Source organism: Diceros bicornis, chromosome 6 (assembly GCF_020826845.1).
Source record: "Diceros bicornis minor isolate mBicDic1 chromosome 6, mDicBic1.mat.cur, whole genome shotgun sequence".
Taxonomy (NCBI): domain Eukaryota; kingdom Metazoa; phylum Chordata; class Mammalia; order Perissodactyla; family Rhinocerotidae; genus Diceros; species Diceros bicornis.
The window spans coordinates 37,384,221-37,403,113 of record NC_080745.1 but is presented as its reverse complement, the minus strand read 5'-3'; the positions used below and the strand labels follow the sequence as shown (position 1 = coordinate 37,403,113).

The window sequence follows — 18,893 nt, the reverse complement described above, 5'->3', positions numbered from 1 at the left end:
AGTGTTTCAATATTCCCCCTATGTGGTCATCAGTGTGAGAATGGATCTGTTTGTAACATTGTGATTGTCAGACCTGTGAGGCAGGGATGCCATGAAGAGCAGAAGGGATACCTATAAAGGATCTAGCAGGCTGCCTGCTACATAGTGAGTGCCTAAATGTGGTGGTTATTGTTATATCCTTGAAGAGGTTTTGTCTTCATTTTATTACTTTTCATTGTTTCCCTCTTGCCACTTGACTCAGGTTATTTAGAAGAAAGTAACTGAAGACCTCAGAAGTAGCCAGTCCACACCATTTCAAAAAATGCAAAAGCATTTCTCCTGCTGGAGGATTAAGATGCATTATGAATGAATTGGTTTCACTGTTCCCATGTGATAGAGACCTATAGTTGTGGTTTCCAGTGAAACGACAAGGCCACAGTTATTTTCTTGTCCTTGTATAATGAGAGGGTTTTGGTGTTTCTGCTGTATTCTAGACATTTACACTCTACACCTTATTTTCATATCATATTTCCTATGCAACACCATTTTGTGGTGAGTTTTCTGTTAAAGAGCAAAAGTAGGATCAAGGCAGGAGGAAGTGGGAGGACAAGACAGTGGAAGCCTGCAGTTGATCCAAGCCATGGAATTTTGGATGGAGTAGACATAGTTTAGATTTAGAGAGAAAAGTGTGTGTGTGTTAGTTTCTTCTACCCTTGCAGGAGTAAGAAACTTGTTTAGGAGTTAATACAGAATTGCAGGGAGATTTTTCTACTAGGCAACATAGAAATTAAATTGCCTTCTTTATTCACCTAATTCCATTTTCTAGAGACCCTTCTAGTGCACTATGAGATATTAAAACAAAAATCAATAAAACAAGGAAAACAAAACAAAACGGTGTTTAACTTTTCTCTCTCTCTTTTGTTTTTTTTATTTTTTGGTGAGGAAGATTAGCTCTGAGCTAACATCTGTTGCTAATCCTCCTCTTTTTGCTGAGGAAGATTGGCCCTGGGCTGACATCCATGCCCATCTTCCTCTACTTTATATGTATGAAGCCACCACAGCATGGCTTGATAAGCAGTGCTTAGGTCCACGTCTGGGATCCAAACCTACCAACTCTGGGCCACCAAAGCAGAGCATGCAAACTTAACCACTATGCCACCAGGCCAGCTCCAACTTTGCTCTTTTTAAAGAACCAACCAAATGTGCTAATTGCTAATTAGCATATAAAACTTTAACAAAATTTCAACTTCTTTGAATTGAAACACAGAAAGCTAGCAAAGGAAAGGAAGAAAAGTAATTAGCATTTGTTGAGGGTCTGCTATGGGCCATACACTGTGCTAAAAGGCTTAATGTTACCAAATTTGATCTTGACAGTGACCCATGAAGTATAAGTGTTAGGACACTCATTTTGCAGACTAGGAAATAGAAACCCACTTTAAAAAGTGCATTTAATTCTCTATGGCTAGCAAGTAGTAGAGGCACTCTTTCCATTATGGTAAAGGAGAATTAAATAATCTCTTCTTTTTTTAAATTGAGGTGTAATTCATGTAGCATAAAATTAACTTTTTTAAAAATGTAGAATTCAGGGGCTGGCGTAGTGGTTAAGTTTGCATGCTCTGCTTCGGTGGCCCAGTGTTCGCCGGTTCTGATCCTGGGTATGGACCTACTCACTGCTCATCAAGCCATGCTGAGGTGGCATCCCACGTAGAAGAGCTACAACTCTACAACTATAATATACAACTATGTACTGGGGCTTTGGGGAGAAAAAAAAAAAGAGGAAGATTGGCAACAGATGTTAGTGTGAGGCCAATCTTCCTCAAAAAAAAAAAAAGTACAATTCAGTGGTCTTTAGTATATTTACAACGTTGTGCAACCATCACCACTATCTAATTCTAGAACATTTTCATCACCCCAAAAAGAAACCCAGTACAATTAAGCAGTCACTCTCCATTCTTCCTTCCCCCGGCTCCTGGCAACCACTACTCTGCTTTTTGTCTTTATGGGTTTGCCTATTCTGGACATTTCATATAAATGGAATCATGCAATATTTGGTCTTTTGCATCTGGCTTCTTTCTCTTAGCATAATGTTTTCAAGGTTCATCCATGTTGTAGCATGTATCAGTACTTTGTTCCGTTTTATGGCTGAATAATATTTCATTGTATGAATAAACCACATTTTGTATAAACATTCATCAGTTGGACTTTTGGGTTGTTTCCACTTTTTGGCTATTATGAACAACGCTGTTATGAACATTTGTGTACGGGTTTTTGTGTGGACATGTGTTTTCAGTTATTTTGGATATATTCCTAGAAGTGGGATTGCTGGGTCATATGGTAACTCTTTGTTTAACTTGAAGGAATTGCCAAACTTTTCCAAACCAGCTGTACTATTTTAGATTCCAACCAGCAATGTTGAGGCTTCTAATTTTTCCACATCCTCACCAACACTAGTTATTATCTGACCTGATTATTGCCTTCCTAGTGGGTGTGAAGTGTTATCTCATGCTGGTTTGCTTTACATTTTTCTAATGATTAGTAATGTCAAGCATCTTTTCGTGTGTTTATTGACTATTTGTATATATATTTTGGAGAAGTGTCTATTTCAGTCTGTCTTAGTCTGTTCGGGCTGCTATAACAAAATACTACAGACTGGGTAGCTTATAAACAACAGAAATTTATTATTTTTTTAATTTTATTTATTTATTTATTTTTCCCCCAAAGTCCCAGTAGATAGTTGTATGTCATAGCTGCACATCCTTCTAGTTGCTGTATGTGGGATGCGGCCTCAGCATGGCGGGAGAAGCGGTGCGTCGGTGCGTGCCCAGGATCTGAACCCGGGCCGCCAGCAGCGGAGCGCGCGCACTTAACCACTAAGCCACGGGGCCGGCCCAACAACAGAAATTTATTACTCACAGTTCTGGAGGCTAGGAATTCCAAGATCAAGGTACCAGCATGGTTGAATTCTGGCAAAGGCCCTCTTCCTGGTTCATAGCTGGCACCTTCTCACTTTGTCCTGACATGACAGAAGAGGCTAGGAATCTCTCTGAAGCTTCTTTTATAAGGCACTAATTCCATTCGTGAGGATTCCACCCTCATGACTTAAGCACCTCCCTAAGGCCCCATCTTCTGTATCATCACATTGGGCATTAAAATTTCAACATGTGAATTTTGGGGGCCGAAAACACACAAACATTCAGGCCATAGCAAAGTCCTTTGCCCATTTTAGAATTGAGTCTTTTTTTTTTTTTTTAAAGATTTTATTTATTTTTCCCCCCAAAGCCCCAGTAGATAGTTGTATGTCATAGCTGCACATCCTTCTAGTTGCTGTATGTGGGACTCGGCCTCAGGATGGATGGAGAAGTGGTGCCTCGGTGCGCACCTGGGATCCGAACCCTGGCCACCAGCATCGGAGCGCGCGCACTTAACCACCAAGCCACGGGGCCGGCCCCTAGAATTGAGTCTTTTTGTTGTTGAGTTGCAAGTGTTTGTATGTTCTAGGTACTAGACTCCTATCAGATATGTGATTTACAAATATTTTCTGAGAGTTGTCTTTTCACTCTTTTGATATCTCCTTTGAAGCACAAAAGTTTTCAATTTTTATGAATTCTATTTTATATATTTTTTTCTTTGGTTGCTGTGCTTAATCTCTTTTTATTTTGTCATTCAAAGTTATAAGTGAACTTTACTTTTTACTATGAAGATACTTCACTGGCTTAAAGAGACTAGAATTCTTTTCTTGCTGCTCATTTTCCTACCTATATAGTGCCTGGCGTTTGGTAGCCACCAAACAAGTGTTGGTTGAAATGAATGATACTGATCATAGATGTGGAACAGGGGTGTAGTAAACATTGATATCTGAAGGGGTTAATAACAACTATCATGCATTGAGTACTTCCTAAGTGCCCAGTACTGTATTAAGCACTGACATGCTCATTGTCTCATTTAATCCTTACAGCAATCCTATGAAATTTACATTCTTCCCCTAAAGTATAAAATAAGACATTGAGGCTTAGAGAAGCCAGGTAATTTATCAAAGACCACATAGTTGATCTGGGATTAGAACCTTTGGCTTGGATGGTATCTGCTCATTTTAACCACCATGTCCCTGAGCTAGGGCAACAAGCAATATGTGAAGAACCCAGAGGATGGAGAGGAGTGGGACCAAGAGGTGGACTGGTTGAGGATAGTCATGCTAAGGTTATTGCTGCTATCTTTTAGACTTGTGAAACTTTGAAAGAGATGTTGTGTAAGAATCTTATGGGTTCATTTTGCAAAAAATGTGATTTTTTTGACATGAATCAAATATTTAAACTCTTTGAGTTTGCCAATTCAACTGCTTCTATATTTTAATTTCAAGGTTACATTTCTCTTTAACCATCTTTTTGCGTGTGTGAGGAAGATTACCCCTGAGCTAACATCTGTTGCCAATCCTCCTCTTTTTGCTGAGGAAGATTGGCCCTGGGCTAACATCTGTGCCCATCTTCCTCTACTTTATATGGGACGCCACCACAGCATGGCTTGATAAGCGGTTCATGGGTGCATGCCCGGGATCCGAACCTCTGAACCCCAGGCCACCGAAGTGGAGCACGCAAACTTAACCGCTACGCTACTGGGCTGGCCCCCTCTTTAACCATCTTTTTAGCTCTTTCCCTCCATTTATTTATTTTTTTTTACTTTTACTTTTGCCTTTTTTCTTTTCTTTCTTTTTTTTTTTGTGAGGAAGATTCAGCCTTGAGCTAACATCTGTTGCCAATCTTCCTCTTTTTGCTTGAGGAAGATTGTCCCTGAGCTAACATCTGTGCCAGTCTGCCTCTATTTTGTATGTGGGATGCTGCCACAGCATGGCCTGATAAGTGGTGTGTAGGTCCGTGCCTGGGATCCAAGCCTGTGAACCCTGGGCCCCTGAAGTAGAGTACACGAACTTAATCACTATGCCACCAGGCTGGCCTTTCATTTTTTATTTTTACTTAAAATATTTTTACCCTCCTTGGACTTCATTCCCCTCTGAATCCTAATCTGGTAATTCCATACTTTTTGTGGTAATTTTTCACTCCGCTGTGTCTCTAAGCAGATGTTTTTATATTTTATGTAGCTTTTCTAATTGTCTTCAGCAAAAGAGTTGTTCCAAATTATCAATTTTATTATCACTGGAATTGAAAGTTTTGTATTCTTTTTAACTAATAAATGTAAGATTGTATTATGATGGTATGGTGGAATTAGCATCCCCAACTCCAACAGAAACCTTGTCAATACTAGGTTTATCTGGGAGAGGTTCCAATGTCCCAAAATATTGTGTACTTGAATATCCCCAATTTTTATATTAAATGAGTTTTACTTGCTCTTTACACTGTTTATTTGTACATAGTTTTCTTAATTAGTGACAACCATGGTTCCCCATTGCTGTAATAGAACCACCTAGAAGTCAGGTGTCATACCACATGCTTTTCATAGCCATCACAGCATTTAAACCTAATGTCAGCATTGTCCCTCACTGAGTTACAGGAGGTTGACTTGCTCAAGGTCCCATAGTTAATAGCATCATTGGGATTTGGATACCACCAGGGATATACTGATCTTGTATAAGATAATATTTTGTTTTTTGGTTTTTTTTTAAAGATTTTATTTATTTATTTTCCCCCCCGAAAGCCCCAGTAGATAGTTGCATGTCATAGTTGCACATCCTTCTAGTTGATGTATGTGGGACGCGGCCTCAGCATGGCCAGAGAAGCGGTGCGCCGGTGCGCGCCCGGGATCTGAACCCGGGCCGCCAGCAGCGCAGCCCGCGCACTTAACTGCTAAACCATGGGGCAGGCCCTATAAGATAATATTTTGATATTGTATAATATAATATTTCAAGGTGGACAGGCCAGGAGGAAATACTTTCTTTTCAAAACATCTAAAGTAATTTTCTTTTATCACATGCATAGTGATTAAGAGAATTGTTGGGTGTAGTGATCCTTCATTCCCCGCCCCCCCAAACCCACTAACACTACATTAATTGTGATGGTTAGCAAAAGTAGCCCTATAAACATATGGGTATATGTTCATAAAGTTAGAAACTTAATCACAGCATCAGTGAATGCAATTTGACGTATTCTCAAATGATATGCTTGAAAGAACTGATGTGATGGGCAAGAAAAATGTCAATTCACAGTTTATAAATATCTAGTAAAAACAACAGAAACCATTTATTTATTTTAATTTAAACAACAAGAGCTATTGTGCCCATTGATTAATTATTTGGAAGTCAGGTAAATCAAACAGATTCTGGGGAAAATTGTGTTTCCTTATCTAGTCATTAAGAGGGAGTATCTATGAAACACCATTATAATCCTTTATGCTAAAACATTCCTAATAAGATAGGCAAGTTTTTTATTTAAATCTGCACAGTTAACATAGTTACAAGCTTGAGCTCCTTACCTGTTGATTTCTAAGGTGGACTGTGGCGAAAATAACCTTTTTGTTTTCTTGTTATGGCAAGTATATCTTCTCCTGACCCCACAAGGTATTCCTAAAGGGGTTTACATTCCAAAAGCTCAAAAAGATCCCCTTCAGACACAGAAATGGTAGCAAGTTAGAAGAAATGTCTCTAGTAAGAAATTGAGGGCCATTTACTTATTTTATTTTAAACAGAGCTAATGTGCCCATTGGATAAGTATTTGGATATCAGGAAAATCAGACAGACTTGGGAAAAAAATTGAATTTTAGACATTCTATTATTATAAATATTACAAGCTCAATGGCAAGTTTTTTGTTTTTTTGGTTCCCCCTGAAAAACTATAATTCCCCTCTTCTCTCTATCTGAGTTAAGCTCCTTGGAAAAGAGTTATTCATTAAGTCGGAGATCCCACAGGTGTTAAGCAGTGCCTCTAAGATACTTGGTGTTCTCTATTCTATTTCTGGACTGAATGAAGGAAGGGCATCCCTTACTCCAAAAATTGGAAGCATCTGGACAGCACAGAGTTAGCCTGATGAAAGAGTAACATTTCTAGGCAGCCAAATCCTTGCTTCTCCATAGATTGTTGGAGACTCTAGTAAATGAATTTAAAAACTAAAGAAGTTACCCCTTTCTAAGTAACTGATTTCATCTCAACCAAAACATCTTACATACACTCATTTTGAAAATACCAGTTTTCTCTGATTAGGAGACAGTTATACAAGGGTGTTTTCTAGCTTAAAAACACAGGTTTTCGGATCTAGGACAAACCAATCACCTCTCCTTAGTTCTTGCCTTGAAAAGATAGCTTATATTTGTGATTATCAATTTAACAGGAGCACCGTCGTTGACTTTTTTTTTTTTTTTTTTTGTGAGGAGATCAGCCCTGAGCTAACATCCGCCAATCCTCCTCTTTTTTTTTTTTTTGCTGAGGAAGATGGCCCTGGGCTAACATCGGTGCCCATCTTCCTCCACTTTATATGGGACGCCGCCACAGCATGGCTTACCAAGCAGTGCGTTGGTGCGCGCCCGGGATCCGAACCAGCGAACCCCGGGCCACCGCAGCGGAGCGCGCGCACTTAACCGCTTGCGCCACCGGGCCGGCCCCCGTCGTTGACTTTTAAAAGGACCAATTATGGAAAATTGAAGGATGGAACAAAAAAAGTAACTTTTCAACTGGAATGGTAGAGAATTAAAGGCTGATCACATCTCTTCATATGCATGCTCAATGACCAGCCCTATTACCCAAGCATATCTACTTATGTGCATTTCTCCCCAAAGCCCCTTCACAGCCATACTGGAGTGTGACTTTCAGTAGCCACAATGCTCCCAGTGTCCTTGCACATGTTGTTACTTCCATCTGGAGTACATAGCTTTCTTCTCTCTCTCTATATTTTGCCAACTCCTACTTACCTGTCCTTAGGTTTCAGTGGAAATGTCACTTCCTTTGGGAAACCTTCTCTGTCTTGCATGGCTTTCTGGGCTCATCCTCATTCTATATTGCATCATGATTGTCTGTGTCTCTCTTGAGATGGTAGGTTCTGAGGGGCAGGCCCAGCACCACGTCTGCATATTGGAGGTGCCCAAACTATTAAGTTGTTTTAAGGGGTTTTTGTTATTAAATCAGGGAAATTCATTGTAAAAAAAAAAGAATTAACAAATTTAATTTTTTTTTTTTTTTGGTGAGGAAGATCAGCCCTGAGCTAACATCCTCCTCTTTTTGCTGAGAAAGACCGGGCCTGGGCTAACATCTATTGCCAATCCTCCTCCTCCTTTTTTTTTTTTTTTTCCCCAAAGCCCCAGTAGATAGTTGTATGTCGTAGTTGCACATCCTGCTAGTTGCTGTATGTGGGATGCCGCCTCAGCATGGCCGGACAAGTGGTGCGTTGGTTCGCGTCTGGATCTGAACCTGGGTCGCCAGCAGCAGAGCGCGCGCACTTAACCGCTAAGCCACAGAGCCGGCCCCGAATTAACAAATTTTAAAGAAAACTTTTTTTTTTTGGTTATTAATTTTATTTTTTTATTTATTTTTTCCCCCCAAAGCCCCAGTAGATAGTTGTACGTCATAGCTGCACGTCCTTCTAGTTGCTGTATGTGGGACGCGGCCTCAGCATGGCCAGAGAAGCGGTGCGTCAGTGCGCGCCCGGGATCCGAACCCCCGGGCCGCCAGCAGTGGAGCGCATGCACTTAACCGCTAAGCCACGGGGCCGGCCCTAAAGAAAACATTTTTGGATATGGAATCTTTAAGGCTGTTCAATAATTTTAAGTCTAGGTTTGCTCAACTTAGGAGATACCTAGATGTAATTTGCTCAGAAAGAAGTTGCGTGTGTGTACGTGCTCGTGCGTGTAAAATGCTTTGAGCTTCTCAGTGAAACGATAAATTTTTATGATTTTGCTATTAGATTTGAAACAATTAGATTATCCAAAAACTGAGGGCACAGCTCTCTAGCATGAATGACATAGAGAAGGAGCTCGAAGGTACAGAACTTTCATTAAAAAAAAAAGAGAATATTATTGATTATAAAATACACAGGACAGACTAGCAATAATAAGAAGAAAACTTCCATATATCCTTCACAAAAGGGGAAAATTTTCTAAATGGGAGCATCCTCTGTGATTTCTTTGTTTTTGACAGAAACCCATAGATGCTGTTATTGGATTTCTCTGTCCAAACTATGAATTTAGACTCTAACAGAGGGAGTAGGCTTGTCAATTTCAAGTTTGTACTAAGAATTGTTGAGAAATTGGGGAGAGGTGATATTTCAACCTCATTCGTCTCTGGAGTTATCTATGGTTCACCTCATTGTCAACAGTTGTCACTTGGCAACTGTTGAAGATCACTGCTCATTTGTTCCTTAATTCTTGCTATTGAAGAGCAGTTATTTTTACCAGCAGTGAGCATGACTGTTAGAAGGAACGGGGTGGATACTAGGTAGACTTGGCCTCTTTGAGGGGAAAAGGGCTAGTGTAGATAAGCCTCAGGGAAGGAAGTGGGGGAGGGAGGGAAGCCAGGGAAAGGCTGTGCAAGGGGATCAGCCACCTATACCCAGACTATTATTGCTGACCCAATCACCCAGGAACATCTCCAGTGTTAGTCTTTCAGGTTCCTATGTCTCACAAGAAATAAAACCAAACTAACTTTAAGATCTCAGTTAGAATTGTGAAAAGTACAAGCCATCCTTTTCTTATTCTTGTTGATTGGAAGTTGACAAAAGATGGTACTTGGAATATCTTTTCCCAGGTATCACTGCAAAAGCTGTGACACCCCCTCTCCCCAACAATATGTAAAAAGAGAAATGTAGAAGGATTTCATGGGAGAGGAGAGTGTGGCTAATATTGGAAGGATTTTGTGCTGCAGAGGTGTCAATTTTGGGAAACAGTGAATTCCTCCTGAGATTAATTTAGAAGAAGACTTCTCCTAGGCAGTATTTGTACATCTAGTTTCTTGTGGGTGCAGAATTGCTTATGCTTAGAAAGAGTTTTGAAATTATTCACAGATTTATCTCTGAGGGCACAAAATAAATTTTTTAAAAAGCACACCTAATGTAATGTTGATTTAAAGTACCATTCTTCTAGAAATATGAGCTGCTATTCCTCTATTCTAAAAAAAGAAGCATGTGGTTTTGAAGACGTTTCTTTTAAGATTATTTTGGGATATTTACAGGTGTCTATTGTTGGGTATTGAAAATAAAGAGGAGTTGTGGGGAGAGCAATGTAGATGGTTAGAACTAGGCTCAAGTCAAATTCTAACTTGCTGTGTAACCTAAATAATTTTACCTCCTTGGGTCTCAGTTTATCTATGAAATAAAGTAGTTAGATTAATTTTATTCAGTGTTCCTTTTTAGTTTTAATCATGTGATTTTTAAGAGAAAAGAGATCTCATTTTGTAATCTTTGAAAGAACCTAATACACTTGAGTTATTACAAAATTAAATATCAACTCATGCAAGTTAATAATCATGATTCTTTGTGGGAAAAACAAATAGATTTCAGTGACAAAAATAAGTTCTGAGTAAGTAGGACCACAACACAAGGTTTCTTAGTTTCTGATCTGTCATTCTTTCAACAAGGTCTAATTGTATGCACTTTGCCCTAAATAATAAGAGAATGGGAATGGCTCTCTTGACCTTCAATTTCTCTGCTAGTAATTTCTGATTATTCTCTTCATCAAAGCTCACTGTCACCTAAGCCCTGAGCTGAGATCGTCAAATCGCTAAGTATAGGATTTAGAACAGATGGTCACAACCAATAGAGGTTACCAATCTATTCTGTATTCAAACAAGTGCAGACCTTCATGGTGTAGTATCAGTTAGATATTTGGAGTTAATGTTAGCTCTGGTCATTCTCATTAACCCTCATATTTAGCTGGTATGAGCTTTGGCTTTATTTATTAACTCATTTTACAGAACGTTGCACACAGACCTTCAATGTTTGCTTAGGTTGCCAAGCACAATGTTGTATGGCTTCATGAGTAGCCCATGCAGTGAAAATGCCCATCCATGGGGCTTTAAAAACTGCGCTTCACACCAATGTGGATATTCAGTACACCTAACACTCTGAGCCTGATTTTATTTTATTTTATTTGGGCAAACATACGGATTACACAGGTAATAGATGGCGTTTAAATATATAATTATATCTTTTTAAAGATTTTTATTTATTTTTTCCCCCCCAAAGCCCCAGTAGATAGTTGTATGTCATAGCTGCACATCCTTCTAGTTGCTGTATGTGGGACGCAGCCTCAGCATGGCCGGAGAAGCTGTGTGTCGGTGCGCGCCCGGGATCCGAACCCAGGCTGCCAGCAGCGGAGCGCGCGCACCTAACCGCTAAGCCACGGGGCCGGCCCAAAATATATAATTATATCTTAATGTATCATGGCCACTTTGCTAAATACTGAGCCATCAACCTGAGAAAATGCTGATGCTTTTTAAAAATTATATTGAAGTATTCAAGGGGAGAGGCATAATCTGTAATTGAAATGCAAGGCCCTTTAAGACATGTAGGGCTACCCTTGTGTGCATTGCTGATGGGAAAGTAAAATCGTGTAGCCGCTGTAGAAAATGGCTTGGCAGTTCCTCAAAAAATTAAACAGAATTATTATATGATCCAGCAACTCCACTGCTAGGTATATACTCAAAAAAACAGAAAGCAGGAACTCAAATAGATACTTGTACACCCACACTCATAGCAGTATTATTCACAATAGCTAAAAGGTAGAAACAACCCAAATGTACATCAACAGAAGAATGGATAAATAAAATGTGGTATATACACACAACGAAATATTATTCAGCCTTAAAAGGGAGTGAAATTCTGATACCTCTTACAACATGGATGAACCTTGAAAACATTATGCTAAGTGAAATAAGCCAAACACAAAAGGACAAATATTGTGTGATACCACTTATATGAGGTACCTAGAATAGGCAAATTTATAGAGACAGAAAGTAGAATACAAGTTAGCAAGGGCTGGGGAAAGGTAAATGAGGAATTATTGTTTTAATGGGTACAGAGTTTCTATTTGGGATGATGAAAATGTTCTGGAGATGGAGAGTGGTGATAGGTACATAACATTGTGAATGTACTTAATGCTACTATATTACAAGCTTAAAAATGGTTAAAATGGCGAATTTATGTTATGTATATTTTACCACAATAAAAAAAAAATCTCCAAAGAAAAAGAAATGTAGGGTTAAAAGGTCTTGCACCCATTTTCATTTGCATTGTATTTATCTCGTTTTTCTACCCGTTTCATGCCTGCTTCCTTCCCCACAGAGAGCTTCTTAGTGTGGTCTCAGTGTGCTTGAAGTTGCCCTGGTGGATGTGGTTACGTCAAAATCCACTAGTTTTGCTTCTTCTTGCGTTTGTTAAAAATTTTGAGGGTGGGTGGGTGACGGAGAGGTAGTTTAAAGAGGGAAAACAATGCATGTTGGACTTCCCATTCCAACAAGGAAAGCGTGCTTTTGTGGCAAACCAACAGGCTAGGAATCAAGGGTGATGAAATACAGGCCTTCCGGCCCTCACTCTGTTCCCGATTTCTGGTTGTGGGAATCTGTTCTGAATCCAACTGCAAGTGGAAAACCCATCTTTGGCTGAGCAGCCAGGGAGGCCCTCCTGCCAATCCCCTAAATGTGCTGCTGAAACTCTGGCCCTGTGAGGATGGAGCTGAGGCTGTCTCCCAAGATCTGTGCAGCTGTCAAGGTGGCTGTGACGGGACTGTGACCAGCCTCTGTACTGCTTTTTGGCAGTGACCTTGAGACCTGCCAGCTCACAGCAGCTGTCCTCGCTCTCGCTCTATTGCCACTGTTGCATGGCCAGGGGACTGAAGGGAGGGGGTACACTCCTCTAGCTCTGCGGTTCCCAGGGTCTGGCAAGTTTCATTTATGGTGTCCAGCTCTCCCAGCGCCTGCCACCCACTGGGCATGCGGACAGTCCAGGTGTGTGAGTGTGGATGGCTGCTTGTTCCACCTCTGGCTCAGGGCCCAATCCCTGGAAGTGAGTGGCTCTGTCTGACCATCAGCCTGGTGCGCAGGCAGGCTCCACGTGGGGACCTGCTTGGCAGCTCTGCAGAGAGATACTTAGTGACAGTTGATGATCTTGGGAGCCAGAGGAGCCAGAGGTGCCCCTTTTGTCCCAAAGGTATAAGTCTGCCTCTGGAAGGGGAGGGATTTCTTTGGGAAATAAAGGTCACCAGAAATATCCAGAGCAAGAGAGAGAAAGAAATCTTTTCTCTCCAGCGACTCAGAATGGCAAGTGTATTTTGAAAACTCCTCCCCCCTCCTTGTCCTCATCCTGTCTTTTTCCTTTTAAGTGGCTTTATTATTTTTTTAATCCGCCTTTGTCATTGGACATTTATTGACAGAAATCAAATTGCTGTGTTTCTGGGCACAGCGCCTGCTGCAAAGAGGTGTGGTTCCCGAGGAATGAGACACGCAGCCCAACAGCTGAGCCTACGCTGTCCTCACGTAACCTCCCTGCCTTCAATATCGCCAATATTTAGCCTTGCCTTATAAAGTAAAAATGCACAATACCTTCCAGAGTTTCAGCAAGCCCAAATGCCCCCCTCGGCTCCGTTATATCTCCTGTACGTTGGCGGCAGGGCCGCTCACCCCTCCCCCCGCGCAGACCTGCCCTCAGAGCCGCCAAGAGGTTACTAATCAGGGAGTCTCCGCCATCGATCCGATGGCGGAGACCTGGGGGATTTGTGTGCATTGTTTTTCCTGAAGCCTCCTGTGATTTCGGCGCGACCAGATCCTCTGCAGCGAACTCCATGTCGCAGCTTGTGGCTGCCTGTGTCCTGTGGTGAGAGCGGAGCCGCACAGGAGATCCTTTGTCTAGGAAGGCTAGGCAGAGAAGATCACTTTGGAGTTGCTAAGCTCTGCATTGCCATTGGCTGCACTCTTTGTGGGGCTGTTTTTGCAAAAGGCATGCCCAGCACGTCTACAGTGCTGGCAGGCCAGGGCTGCCTTTAAACACCATGATAATAATACCAAAAAGCAGTTTGCAGAACTGTTCCACTGTAGAGGCTTCCTCTGCAGAAGCAAGCAAGATGGCTACCTCGTGGGCTTCGCTGTGAAGAATGCAGAGGCTAATTAAGACAGACTTTAAGGGGAAAAAAGGGTATTTCCCTACTTCATCTTTATGCAAGGCTTTTTTTCAGTGACTTTTAAAGTATACATTTTACATAAGCTCTTTAGGTTCTGCCTAGCAAACATGTTGATGATTTTAAATGATCTAAGTAGTTTTACAGAGAAATAGCCAAAAATTTTGGGGGGGTGGGAGCTAATTTTTTTTCTTAAATGGAGGCTCATTTTGCAATTTGATTTTTTTTAGGTTATAAAGGAAAACAAGAGGCCCCAGAGGGAAAAGAAGCCCAAAGTTGTAAAGGTAACCAGCTATTGATTAAATCATATTTAATTTTTTTTCCATTTCATATAGTATTTTTCTGTCACTTAGGGGTAAATTTGGAGTCAGTGGCTGTGAATTCTCCCAGATTTTTAGTAGAAAAATGAATTTTCACTCAACTAAAGTGCTTTCTGTCTCTCTTTTTTTTTTTGATGTGCTGCATAATGTGCATATTAGCATCCTTTATTTTTAACTTCACACAAGTCTGCAAAAGGAAAAGTTTATATGCAAAGTGCTGTGAATAAAATTTGTTTTTCTTTGTAGCTCCCTTTGTAGCATCTGCATTTGTGGTGTTGCACCACTGTGTAAACTTAAGCTCTTAAGGAGAAAGACACTATTTGAAGTTGACAGCTATGATCCGTTGTGATTTTAATAGACCTTCCATTAGACACTATTTTAAAATGTGCAATTTTTCTTTCCAAAGGAAAAGATCCTTAGAGGTTTTAGTTCAGCTTAAAATGTGTAAGCCTTTGAGATCTGACAGCCAAATTACAATTGCTTAATCTCAAATTCTATCATCTTTAATTTTGGTATTCATAGAGCTGTAGGAATATGCATATTTCCTTTATTTTCAAAATACTTTGCCTAATGAGTGTTTGGTAGTAACCTAATTCAGTTTATAAGCTAGCAATCTGTGTTATGAGCTTTGTACAGTATTTAGAAGGGTTAATTTAAAAGCATATGGCATTACTAAAAGTTTAAGGCTTGCTTCGGTCTAGCAAATAGATGCTTATGTGTTAAAGGTTTCAAGTGGTATATTGCTATTATAAACACAAGCAAACTGAGCAAGCAAGCTTTTTAGTTCAAGAAGACATATTAAGCAATAAAACTACTTGTCTTTAAGATTGTATTGTGTACATGTAATTAAAAATATTTTAACCTAATCTTAGCTTTTCTTTTGCAAATAAAGTTGTAGCACTCAAAGAGGAACAACATGTTGAACTATGGATGTGGCAAATTCTTATCTCATTTGTTTCCACAGTTGTGTACCTTGAAATTGTTATTGACATGGAGAACCAAACCTTGAATTGCTTTTTAATTGTCTGACCACCTCAAGTTTCTATTTCCTGTGTGTACATAGCATTGTCATGTACATTTTTCATCAACCAATGAGTATTTATTTAATATTTACCACATAGTCATCAGTGTGCTAGGCACTATGATCATTGAAATGAATGAAATTGCTTGGCATAAGTTCTCACTGGGCCTGGACAAATAGAATACTGGTTATTTTCAAGGTAAATTAAACCCTCCTGTTTTTCTTCTGCATATTGATCTACCCACCTGCTTTTACTCCCTTCTCCTCCCCCAACTATAGAAGTGTACCATTCAAAGCCCCACTTATATTTCTCTTTTTTATTGGTGAGGAAGTTTGGCCCTGAACTAACATCTGTTGCCAATCTTCTTCTTTTTGCTTGAGGAAGATTGTCCCTGAGCTAACATCTGTGCCCATCTTCCTCTATTTTGTATATGGGATGTAGCCACAGCATAGCTTGATGAGTGGTGTGCAGGTCCATGCTCAGGATCCAAGCCCTCGAACTCCCAGATGCCAAAGCAGAGTGCTCGAACTTACTCACTAGGCCACTGGGCCAGCCCCCCTACTTATATTTCTTAATCTCTTTTTATACTTTCTTTGTTGGGTGTATCCATCTCAGGAGTTTTGTCTTAAAATCTTCAAGTGAGGAATAGTTTTAGTCCTCCTGTTATAAATGGCTCTCAAATTTGTGAGGAGGTGGGGATGGGGGTATAGGAGAAAGGGAAAGGCTGTGTGGACAAACTAATATAGACTAAGTAAGCTTGGTAGCTAGATCATCACCCGCCTTTGCTAGGAAGTAAAATTGGGCTTTGGGAGTACTATTTAATTCTATGTTTATTTTGTTAGTCTCTGGGTGTCCTGTTGCCTGAAATAAATTTCAGAAGTAAATATACTGTGTGTTGCTTTTTTGAATCATAGCAATAGACTGACTTTTTTGAAAAATAAGTGCCTGTGGGTGGCTGAATTTCATGTGCCACAGCAAGCAGAACCAAATTGTCGCTCACTTTCCTCTACCATTATTGATTGTTGTACAAGAGTAGGGAAATGCTCTAAAAGGAAAAAAAAATTTTTTTCTCATGTTGGCAGTTTAAAATGTTTTCTTTAGTTTTCTGTTAGGCATAGTATTTTTTGTTCTTCTCTAAAGAAAGCTTTGTTTCTCTGTGCCACAATAGAAATGCTAAAATACTTTCAGATTTTAGCTTGATATGTGTAAAATACAATTGGAGCAAATGTAGAATATTATATAACCCTGAAGGAGATGTTAAGAAAATTAAATCCACCATTTGGGAGCGAGGGTAGGGGAGGAGTACAACTTTCAGTTTAAGGTGTTATGGGTGAGGACTTATTCCAGCTGGCTGTTACCCAAGGATCAGTGATGGGAATCTATAGCTTATTACAACTTGCTCTCTGTTCATAATGTACTTCTTTGCTTTTGGCATTGTGCCAGAGGTCTAGTCTGCTTCTTGTGACTCTGGCCTCTTAGATTTCCTTGCTCTTTGTCAGGGTGGATGCTACAGATGTGCTGACTGATTTTCATCTTCATCATCTATTAGGAAATAGTTGGGCAGATGAAGAGTCTGATTAAGGAAATTGGGTGTAGAATTGAAGCTTGTCCCATCATACTCTGAACCTGCTAACTAAAGACTGAATCCAGTTGTGGGGCTGAAGTTGCCTGGCATGTCTCATACCTCTCATCCTTAAACAATCTGTTATCTGTATTGATGATGTATATTTATTCTATTGTGATTCAAAATTTAAAACTATAAATTGTGATCTGAAATCCCTGACTAGAGAGAGCATTTTCCTCTAGCTGAAATGACAGTTTGGGTCAGACCCTGCCATATGGCCAGAATTGGTATCAAACGGTGGAGAGGGGGGCTCAACACAAACTCCTGCCCCCACTGGTGCTGGAGGACCAGGTTCCTGCTCAAGCCCTATTGATGATCAGTAGAGTTATTTTCATAGATAGATGGCACCTTGTTAGCTGTGCTATAATTGTTTCCTTGACTCTTGAGTAAGGTAAAGGTGTGAAATCATTTCAGGCCTTGATTCATGAAATCGGACTTGTGAGTGCCATGGTTGGGAATCCCACTTGGTAGAAACATTTATGTAAATAATCTCCACTTTGTGTGGTGGGGTAGGAGGATATATTCCCGTAAAGAAAGTCAATTTTAAGGTAATATAACTTTGGTTAGGTTGTCAGTCATTGTCCTTGGAGAAAATCAGATTGCACCGTCAGTTAGGGGTGTTGAGAATTTAACAAAGGGGTTGTTTAAAAGGGGTGGGCAGTATTAAGGAAAACACTAGGAATGGTAAAGCATCCCAGGGCTAATGACAGCAGAGAGCCATTGCCACTCCTAGGCATGAAGGGGCAAGGGAGCAGGAACCCAGGTAGAATAGTTGTAGCTGAATAGAGGGAGTGGGGGCTTTGTTATGGCCTTTGGTTATGGGATGTTTCTGCAAAGAGAAAGTCGTGGGGAGGCAAGAATGGAAATAAATAGCCTGACTTCCAGTTTCCTGCTGCTTTCGTTGGTTGATCGCAATCAGAAGCTAAAAGGAAAGGGAGCCCACTGATGAAATATATCCTGGCCAGCTTCCTGTGGCATGTAAGAGGGTGTAGAAGATAGAGTGTGGACCTGGAGTGGCAAACAGAACATATTCAGCATCACTAGTGGTTACAGGGGCAGTATGGTAGGGTCAAAAATAGTACCAGAACCTTGATTATAAAGAAGGTGAGGCTGGGTGAAGAGTATTAAGAACTGAATGCTATTTTTGCAACTTATCTGTAAATCTAAAATCATTTTAAATTTATTTTATTTATTTATTTTGTGTGTGTGTGTGTGTGTGAGGAAGATCAGCCCTGAGCTAACATCCATGCCAATCCTCCTCTTTTTGCTGAGGAAGACTGGCCCTGAGCTAACATTTGTGCCTGTATTCCTCCATTTTATATGGGACGCTGCCACAGCATGGCCTGACAGGCGGTGCGTCGGTGCGTGCCCGGGATCCGAACCCGGGCCTCCAGCAGCAGAGCATGCGCACTTAACTGCTACACCATGGGGCCGGCCCCTAAAATCGTTTCAAAATAAAAAGTGTGGGCATCTCTGAGAGGGGACTGCATTTATATGTTCTGTAATTAGATACTCTTTCTAGGTTGGTAAGGGACATTTTCTAGCTATTTGGTTATAAAATATCATCAAAGTAGTATTTGGAAGAACTGGGTGAACAAATATAAAGAAATGTCAGTGGATATTAAACTAGGAAACCGTCTATAGATGATTTAGAAAGAAAAAATGAAAAGTAAGTGATCTTCCTGCTAGCTTCTGCACCGGCAGCCCTGCTCTTCACTGTTTCCTTCCTTCCTTGATGATGCTGATAAATGAGAAGAAAAGTGGTGAGTGAGTGGGAGTAATGGGAGGGAGTCATAACTCATATCTTACTAGGAGAGAGGACAAGACACTGACATATAGCTGTACTTAGATGTCTTTTTAAAATATGTTTTAAAAGAATCAAATCATAAATGAATCACATTCACACACAG

General features: G+C 40.3%; 1 protein-coding gene across 4 annotated transcripts in view; it reads left to right on the top strand.

Moving 5' to 3' along the window:
• TET1 (tet methylcytosine dioxygenase 1) overlaps nt 1-18,893 on the top strand; it is a 139,567-nt gene that overhangs the window by 21,409 nt on the left and 99,265 nt on the right. For 3 of the 4 annotated variants that reach the window (XM_058543315.1, XM_058543311.1, XM_058543314.1), the window contains one exon: nt 14,248-14,301. In XM_058543315.1, coding sequence (XP_058399298.1) covers nt 14,248-14,301 — 54 coding nt within the window. Of the gene's footprint in view, nt 1-13,580; nt 14,035-14,247; nt 14,302-18,893 lie in introns of those variants that run through there. The other variant, XM_058543317.1, reaches the window with a different exon arrangement.